This window comes from Rhyacophila brunnea, unplaced genomic scaffold (assembly GCF_057557595.1).
Source record: "Rhyacophila brunnea isolate RB1 unplaced genomic scaffold, BYU_Rbru_1.0 scaffold_13, whole genome shotgun sequence".
Taxonomy (NCBI): Eukaryota; Metazoa; Arthropoda; class Insecta; order Trichoptera; family Rhyacophilidae; genus Rhyacophila; species Rhyacophila brunnea.
In genome coordinates this window covers 161,522-171,824 of record NW_028232785.1, presented here as the reverse complement: position 1 = coordinate 171,824, position 10,303 = coordinate 161,522, and the positions used below count along the sequence as shown (strand labels likewise).

General features: G+C 38.1%; 1 protein-coding gene across 1 annotated transcript; it reads left to right on the top strand.

Moving 5' to 3' along the window:
• Positions 1 to 2,249: 2,249 nt before the first annotated feature.
• LOC147076054 (uncharacterized) lies at positions 2,250 to 9,543 on the top strand. The gene is made up of 2 exons (XM_085941538.1): positions 2,250 to 2,628; positions 3,850 to 9,543. Exon 2 carries the CDS (start codon positions 3,855 to 3,857, stop codon positions 5,058 to 5,060), a length of 1,206 nt encoding a protein of 401 aa, XP_085797664.1. The 5' UTR covers positions 2,250 to 2,628; positions 3,850 to 3,854; the 3' UTR covers positions 5,061 to 9,543.
• The last annotated feature ends 760 nt before the right edge of the window (positions 9,544 to 10,303 follow it).

Here is a 10,303-nt window from a genome sequence, read left to right as displayed (position 1 = left end):
GTTCGAGCTGGTCGCCACAAAGACCAATATTATTGCATTTAGAAAATTTCCGGTGTAACAGTAAAACAGATGATAATAACACCTTTATCATTGGCAGTGATGCTTTTGAAACTGTGCCTGTGTCGAGGTAGAGATATCTGGAGGATGGTTGTGTAATTGGCCATGGACATAAATGGTCTCGAGCACCAGCTTAAGTGACTAACAATTAATGTTATTTTAAAGTGGCTGCTAATGAGGGAACGGGGTAACAAATACGCACGCCTGGGACACACATCACGCCATTTCAATACTGGAGTAGTATCCAACGTCGTCCTGCGCCAATGCTACTTGTAGCGTTATTTTATAATGTGTCGAAGATGCGACAGGTAGGAAAGATGCATAATCGTTTATTGCTGAGTACGTCAACGTGCAGCGACGCTACGAGGGTGTAGGATTCTAGGGTTCATACAGAGATGACGAGATGATGTGGGAATTACCACAATCGTCTCGAATCAATGCAGGTTTGGAATAGCGAGAGTCAAACGGGTATTTTCTCCCTACTCGAGACGTTTGAAACGTGGTAGATTGATTTAGGTAAGTAATAATTCTCATCAGAAAAAAATTGTTCCATTTGTTAAAATTGAAATGCTGTGACCATAGACCGGTGGTTTCCAAACTTTATGTCAATACGCCTCCCTTTTAAAAAAATCTTATCTGTGGCGCCTCCCCCCCTCTATATTTCATGAAATAATGCAGACACCCTTTTAAATAGTCAACAATATATTAATATCTACAAAAATGAAAAAAAAATAAACAAGTTTTTACTACTTACCGGTAGTCCCAGAAGTACCCGACCTGATGCATAGATAGCAGTTGTTTAAAAATAATGACCACGATAGAAAGTACCAACCTTATAAAGTCTAAGTTTGACGACGCTACGTTGTTCAGTAATTATTTGTCAGCCATCAACAGTGAACGCTCAGTGAATTTGTAAACATGGAAAAAATTGGTCATAGTTATGTTATACAACACTTATTTGAAAGGCTTCAGTCCAACCGATATCAAAGCGGCGCTAGATTCTACTCTGTCTCGGGTGTCTGCTCCTTTGTTTACAATAGTAACATATAGGGTGGCTGAGTTTAAACGAGCTTCCAAGACGAATATCGCAGTGGTCGACCAAATGAGGTGACCACGCCAGAAATGGTGACGAAAATCACAAAATGGTATTGGATGAACGTCGAACGTATTGAAGACCTAAAAGGGGACTACGTAGAGAAATAAAATTATTTTTTCCCAATTTTTTGTGTTTTCTTTGTTAGGTCGGGTACTTCTGGGACTACCCTCGTATATTAGGTAGTCATTTTTAAATTAATCAATGTCAATTAAAATTGTCCATTGACAAATGGATTCTATCATGGGCCCACATCCTGAAGCGGGCCCCAAGGCCAGGATCTTTGGCAGGCCCACCTACCTATCGCTGAGGTTAAGGGCAGTGTGGTGCCCTAATGTAGTCTTTCCTAAATTATACACGGGTATATCAATCATCATATAGGTATCACATCAAATTGCAACGCACAACCACATATTTAAAAAACTTAGCTTTGAACTTCAAACTACTTCACTCATTTTTTTTTAATTTTAACCAAATTATTGTTTCTAAAAAAATTTGCCTCAAATTTCAATAATATGATTTGACCCTTTTATTTAATTTTTCACGAGATGGCCAGTGTCGTATAGTATATATTATAGATAGTAATATAGAAGTGAGGTATTATAAAATTAGTTTCCATATTTTTAGACAGGTTTGCAAACAGCCTTTTATAGAACAGTTTTTTTTTTATGTAGTTTATAACTAGCGGCCGTTTTAAAAAGTATGCATTTGCAAACCTGTGGATACATAATTGTGTTAAACTTTTTGCGCCTCCCTTTGCAACGCTCCGCGCCCCAGTTTCGAAATCGCCGCCGTAGACAACCACCTTCCAAACACTTGTTTGCTTGTTTTTTTATATTCAGTATGGCGATACTGATAGTCTATTTATAACCTCTATATAATGATAATTTTATAATATTTTCCCGTCACTTAAGATGATTAATGACATTCAAAAATTCATTTACTCGTGTTGTATATTAAATTCAATAGTTTTATTATGAAAAATTTAGATTTATACGATGTTTTACTTGTTTTCCTTCTGAAAGTAATTAATAAATAATATTTTGTATTATGGCAACACTGGCAAAAGTTGATCAACACGTTTCTCGCAAGCTTCGAAACGACCGAACGAAACTTCATAGTATAGTTCATACACGGAAAACTTTCAAAACAAAGAAAGAAAGTTGAAAAAGTCATGTTTATTTCATGTTTTCTTGACGGATATACGCTTTACTACATCTAGTATGTTTTGAGTGGTGTTTTAAACATGGCTAACGTTAATTATTGTCCAATTTCGACTGGTAAAAGTTGTTTTTTACGATGGTAAACTTACGCGTTCGTTTGTTTGGCCTAATTGTTTTTACCGTTTTTTGTCTAATTTCTGCGTAAAACGCTCCTGTTTTAGTGAATCAATGTCGAAGTGACAACAATTAGACTATTTGCGATGGACGCTTGTTAAAAATATGTGATATGTTGGACCGATTACACTAAATACAACGGTAAACGGTGTTTTTTTTTTTTTTACAATGGCGAAACCGTTTAAATAGTTTGTTTGGACAGTTTTAAAATACAGTTTTGTTGCATATTTTCGCTCAAAATGTCTGTTATTACGTGACCTAATAATAAAACGGTGATTGCTCATTCGATTAAACTATTTTTGTTGTTTAAAAAACGTAAATAATCGAATTTCGGAGACTTTTTGTGTACATAACATTGGTGTGTACATAGTATTAATTATGACATTTCGCATTAATATCAGTTCTTTTCTACACTTTGTTTTATGTCAAATATAAACATCGTTTCTTTAGATTACCTAAATTATCCTGCCTAACTGTGAATTCAGAAGCCATAAGGCAATAAAAGCTCAAACAAGGTTTTCAAGCAGAGAGAAATAGTTTATTATTGAACCAATAAGTAGACTAAAATAGTTCATTTGAATGAAACACACCATCTCATAGATGTAGGGTTGTTTTTCGCTCATTGCACACGCGTCAACTAAATATGTGAAACCCAATTTTGAGACTAAGAAATCAGAAAACATGATTCATTATTTAATTTCCACTGTGATATCATTATGTCAGTCACTTGATGTGACAAAACATGGCCCCCATATCTTGAAACAGACCCCCAGGCCAGGATCTTTGGCGGGCCCACCTACCTATCGCTAAGGTTAAGGGCAGTGTGATGCTCTACAGTAGTGTTTTCCAAATTCTATGCGGAAATTATCATGTAACTATATCACATCGAATTGCAACGCACAACCACATGTTTAAAATATTTAATAGCTTTGAACTATTCGAGTAAATTTGTGATGTGTGCTAATCACACTTAGCTAGTAGACCCGCCACGCCGGCCCCCTCCTATGCCTGGGCCCCCAGGCTAGAGCCCTGTCAGCCCTCCCCTTGTGGGGGCCATGTGATAGAGGCAGGCATAATATATTTTGTCTCTTTTATATTGTATTGAGGTTTCCATTGCTGCGATCAGATTTTTCGGGACAAGTCGATTATGGGGAAGCCAGGCGGGAACCGTGCTAAAGGTTATAGCCGATTTTGTCAAAATTGATGAATTCAAGAATGTAAAGCTAACCTAACCTAACAAATTTAATAATCCAGTATATCGGCTATTTTCAAAATGTGTTTGCCGCTGGCTTCCCCATAACCGACTTGTACCGATTTTTCAGTACTGTCGGTTTATAATATTAATTTGATCAATCGTTTCAGCTGCCATGCATCCGGAGACACAGAACCGCATGAGACCGCCGATCCTGCGCCACACTGACATCAAAATGAAGACATCCACGAGCGCAGACGTTTCTCCGCGGATCGAGAACGCCGAATCCGATCCGAACAGATCGCAACAGTTCTATCTCCGGTGGAACAACTTCAGATCGAATCTCAGCGACGTCTTCCAGCAACTATTGCAAACCGAATGCTACGCTGATGTCACGCTCGCGTGCGAAGGCCGCAGTATCAAAGCGCACAAGCTCGTCTTGTCCGCCTCCAGTCCCTACTTTAAGACTTTATTCGCCGAAAATCCCTGCCAGCATCCTATAATAATAATCTGCGATATGAAGTGGTCGGACCTGAAGGCCGTCGTTGATTTTATGTACCGGGGAGAGATCAATGTCTCCCAAGAACAAATAGATCCCTTGCTGAAAGCGGCGGAGTCGTTGAAAATACGCGGCCTCGCGAACGTGAATAGCGAACTAGACGAAATCGACGCGTCAAAGTGTTTTAATAATGTAAAAAATGACGAAATTTCCACGGTCAATACTGACATTAAAACTGAAGAAATGGTAATCGAAGATGCGTGTGCGGTCGACGCGGAATCACCGGGCAAAAAACGCAAACGCGCCGTCTCTGCCGACGACGGTGTTAATAAAATCGTCGGTTTATCATCGAGCGTTGAAAGTGAAACAACCGATAATACGACACCTGTTAAAGTTACTAATTACGTCGAAAAGGCTTTGAATATCTCCGACAGTAACAAAGCTAGAGCACCTACTTGGACACAGACACAATTAAACGAAGCAATCGATGCGGTAGTGCAGCAAAAAATGCGTTTTACGAAAGCTTCTACGTTGTACGGCATACCGAAAGGTACTTTGTACGATAATATTTTGGGTAAATCTAAACGTATGCTTGTTTTATCTGAAGCCGATCTGTGCGACAGCGAAGAGAGGGCGGTCTTGGAGTACTGTTGCAATGTTTCGGTGTCCCCTTTCAACAGACGCACGCACTGTTCTCTGGCCGACGTTTTAGAGTACGTGCAGAAATTACGAAGGGCGCGCGATCCGGGATTTACGTTTACCGGCCTCGCAGGTTTCCGCTGGTGGTGGGCATTCTGCAAGAAGCATTCCATCGTCTCTCTGTATTTTAAGGATGAAAGCGTCGTCAGGGGTGACGGAGGACATTCCAAGATTCGCAGCTGATGACGTGACATCGCCATTTTCTTTATTTTAATCGTCCAGAAGTAATTTTAATAATTTGAAAAAATTTTATCGTCAATAAGTGAGGGTCTGCGGTTTAAAAGCGACAGATAAAAGAATTGAAACATTATTTTAAATGTTATAAAATTTCATGGCGACGTATCTAATTTTAATGTTCATTTGCGAATAAGATCACATTTATAATCGCATTATTATCTATGTACTTGAATCATTTTAATCCTAAGTTCCTCATGCTGTCCATCTATGTATGTATCTAGTACTATACGAGGCAAATTTTTTTCATGTATAATATCATATTCGGCAGACAAACAAAATACTTTGATTGAAGGTTGTTACAAAATTAAAAGTGTGTACAGTTTTATGTATCTAGTATTACATAAGGTTAATTTTTCTGAATACATAATATTATGTAAAGGCAAATGGCCGCGGGCCGTGTGCGTCGCGGAAAGAGGTTTTCGCCTATCAGACTGGAAATAATTAAATAACCTCAAGTGTCCGCCTCAAAGTTGATGTAAGACAGAGTAGAATCACAGACCTGTATATAAGAAATGTGTACATATTCTGACCTTGCAGACGAATCTGGAGTCAAACAAAGTGCCTTGTGAGATGGTGAAATAAGCCGTGTCGCGCATACAAACTCTTCTCGACTGCGACATGTCGAATTTGTCGATGTGATTTTGTTGGCATTCACATAATACATTTAACTCGATGTGCCGCCGCGCATTTTTGGTTGTAAAACACGCCTGATGTCGCATGCAACATATTTCGAAGTACACATCATGCGTGTCACTTGTGCGTAGTTTAAAAAGTCACCGCTATCACGCATATGAGGTTTGATTAACGTGTCGCAGACGAGACAATCGTGTTTGTGTGACCCGGCTAAAACAAAAAAAAAAGTGGTCCGAATGACCACCGAAAGAAATTTACTCATGTACAGGAAATATTTACTGCTGATAAAGACATATAATCCTTCAAGTGATGGAGAATATCGAATGCTCTCCCGGTTATTGTCGCATTGTAGACATGTTCACTTGGCGAAACTCCTTTATATACTCACAGCACTCTGGTATTGGTACATTATATTTTATTAATTATAGTATCGAATATTGTGAAGTGTACCCTGGCGTAATAACGCATCTTAGAACTTCATTATCCCGGTGCGCCGTACCGTTGCATAATTGAGGCGTCTAATTCCAACAAGTCCACATTTGGTCAAAATCGAGAAAAAAATACGCACGTATTCTTTGTATAATTTTACACAATATGTATTGATCTATAAATTCCAAAACGCAACATAACCCTACGAAAAAAATATTTTATGTCTCGATTTATTACAAAAAGCGCCAAGTCCGTGTTCCATATTACTTAAAGGTTGGTTGATTTCGCGCGTGTTTAAGTTAACCAATAAGGGCACGTTCAATATTGAAAAGCTGCTGTAGCATCTGGTAAACTCATGACAGTGCCACGGAAATATATGCCTTATGCGGAATAAATTAAAAAGTGAGGTACAATTAGCGTTACGTCCAATTTTATTTTGCCTATATTTATTACATTTAAGTGTTTATTGGCTGAAACAAATTGCCATTTGATTCCAATTTCGACATAGAATACAACGGAAAAAATAATCTCACGTTAAAACTAATAATTGAAGCTTGAAACATAAAAACGTTGTTTCCCGAAAGTATAGAATTCTGAACTTGTCGCTTTTTTGTAATTAGACACCTCAATTGAACTCTGTGGCAGCGTCGTGCTTACTGTGGCAAAAAAAAATACCGGATTTATTTCTTCGAGTGGTAAATAATCAGCGGTACCGCGGAGAAGCTCACCCGGTGTAATTCCATCGTATTATTAATATTGTTAAGAATCGAATTGATATTAGTTGCCCCACGATCGCGGTTTCACGGCGTGGCGGTTTAGTTTAGTTTTAAATTAAATCGGATAGATTCATTCGTCGTTTGTCTATTGCTGTTTTAACATAAAAATATTCCTTTAGCCTATTAAGTAATGATCATGAATTATCACAAAGTAATAATAGAACGTTAGAACGGATAACAATACTTAATTAAGAGATTACGTTACTTATAATATTTACGTTATATATCATATTTTACAAATCAATTTATATTGTTAGTTGTTAGTGTTTCGCTCACTTATTAGGAGCTTAACGGTAAATTCATTCACAAAAAGGACTTCCCTGTCGCTTCCACCCGTCTGTCTACTCTCCAACTCGCAGACAACTCTATCTGTCCGGAGAAACTTTACTCACCCTGGACGAAAACTTCTCCCGAGTCGATTAATCGTCTTGGTCTTGTGTGTATGAATTTCACAGAATTTAACTATCTCATCGATCCGAGGTCTACGAACGTTCTCTCTCTCTCTCTTGGGTACCACTAGAATGCTTTTCAGGAGAATTTTCTCCATCTTTTACACTCTCCTGCACCACTTTTCTTAAACGTAACTGCAACCCAATATAAATCTACCGTTGGGATAAAAGTTTCTCCAAGATAAACTATCTCTTCAATCCGACAGCCTCTAGATCTACCATACGAACGTTTTCTGCGTCTCGTGTGCTAGATTTGTGCCCGCCTGTTTCCATGTGAGGTTACAATGCATCATGCCTGGCGTGCACCTTTCCATACCGCGCTGCATTACTCTTAATTTACGGACGTCTCGTACCATGTTTCAATCGGTTACATGTAAATTGTACGTAAAACATTTCATCATGGCACAGTTCGCCGTGAGCTTTCTATCGGAAAGAGATGACCGTATACTATATGGTCTCCAATTGTATTAGATTCAATATGACCATTAATTCAATTTTCATTGCTGATTTTGGCAAAATTCATGAATTCAAGAATGAAAACCTTACCTAACCTAACAAATAATCCAATATATCGGCTATTTTCAAATTTGGTTTGCTGCTAGCTTCCTGTGAAGTGTAAACCGATAAGAACCGTGTTTTATTTAGACATGGATTTTATGTCAGTACTATACGACCCAAAGAGGTTGGACTGTCTTTAACGTTGTTAAAGTTGTTGTTGTTGTTGGACGGTGAAATGTAATATGGCTAACAACAACATACGTACAAGTTTCCGGACACGGTTTCAATCCTTCGACTTTCAATCGTAACATCGCATAGTGTCATCTACTTCCTATTGCGATCGTTTCACATGTTCCGTTCCACGTCACATGCCACTCTTTATATTCGGATCTCTCTTAAATTAAGCGTGCATGCATTCGTTGGCACCGGTAGCGCGCAATACGTGAGGCCACCCATTCAGTTGTGCTCCTTGCCATTTTGATTCTGCGAGCAATTTTGTCTCATACTCCCGTTTGTGGACTTTTATTCTCGGAGAGAGATATAGCTTTTAATCCACCCGATTATCGCTGGAGAAAGCCAGGATCACCACAAAAATTAATGTATTTATTATTCATTCCAAACACTAATTTCTTTTAAATAGGTTTACCTAAGTATGTAATATGTAGTTATTGAGGGAAAAAAAACTTACTTTCAAGCAATACTCTAATAGATTTAATTTAAATAAAACGATGTTTAAGTAAGTTGGGAGATTTTCGCCTTTCTTTGCGCAGGAATTGTCGAGCGTCATTCAGACTAATATACATATGCACAGAAATCAAAGGCGCTATGGTCTACCGTCAAGTCGTCTTGTGAATGTTTAAACGATACTTACGATTCTGTACAATTAGTTTCATAAAGGTTTCATTTAGAATTGCGTGGTTTAAGTAATTTTTTGCTCGTTTCAAAATTGATTGATGATTTTATAATGTCAAATGTCATAAGGTTCCGGCAAGTTCATATAAGAACAGTATATATGGTGGTAATTTTACAAATATTCCTTCTGGTTGACATCTTACGGTGACAAATGTGCCGAGATAATAATATCACAGTAGTAAATTATCAGTCATTTTATAATTTGAAGCAAATAGTTGAGTACATATTGGCAAAAATTACGCGATGCTATCTCGTATTCTCTAGTGCAGTGTTTCCCATCCGCAGATAATTTCGGCAGAAATGCCGTCATTCAAAAAATTAAATGTACAAATATTGTTATCTTCTAAGGCCTTCCACAGCGGTGTTGCCATCTTTTTGTACAAAAGGGTAAAAATTATAGTATTTCAGAAAAAACTCAAGTACAGGAACATTTTTCATCTCAAATCCTTTAAAAGTATAGTATTTTTGGCATATTTGCGTAACATTATAGTATTTTACATTTTTCGCGAATTCAAAATTATAGTATTGTACTATGATTATAGTACGGTTGGCAACACTGTTCTACAGTGTACAGCCGCGCAGCTTAAGCGTCGACTGATAGCGTCGTGGGCCCCATGTTCGAATACTGGGTCTGGCAAGTACACATTGTTTTTTAAGTGGCTGACATCCATTTCTCGTAAAATACAAACCTCCACTCTGTGGATGCCCATACGATCCTATTAGGGTCGGACATGGTCGAAAAAAAAAGAAAAGGCCCTCTGGTGTTGATACAAAATACAGTAGAACCTCGATATAACGGACGAAATATCTGGTCAAATCTGAAAATTGTTAAAAACATCCTGTTAACGCTGTACATGTTTAAATCCAGGTGTCACCGCTTGTAAACAATGTTCTGCGCATGATAATCATGTCATACCTCTCGCAATCGAATTCCAGTCATGATGCCGTCCTGCTCGTAAACTGATTTGCAAGGCTGGCCGCTAATTCACACAGCTGCACAGCAGTTCAATTTGTATACTCAACGTGAATGGATGTATTTATTACTCCATTTAATAAGTTGACAATGGTTAGAAGTATCCTGGGGATCACATCATGACTGACCTTCGTAAGACTTGGTAGATTTAACTTCAAAAGTGCAAACAAAACTTGATTATTTTTTTCAAAGCGAATTACCGAAAGCAAGCGCGTCCACATCGAACATTAACGTCACTCAACAACAAGTGTCTCTGAATATAAATCGTCAGAAGATAAATAAACAGGGTTTGTTTGTAGAATTTTGGCTTTAACGGACGGCCCCATCACTTGCATTAGTCCGTTATATCGAGGTTCTACTGTATTGTAATTCTTCTAATGCCCTCTGCGCATCTATTCTATACACAAGACTGCTATCAGCGGCTACCGAGGGTGATTTTTCATATTTTGTATTGTGGTACTATAATTGTTACAATAAATTAGCCGTCTAAACAGTCAAAACTGTCTATCTCGCTCTAAA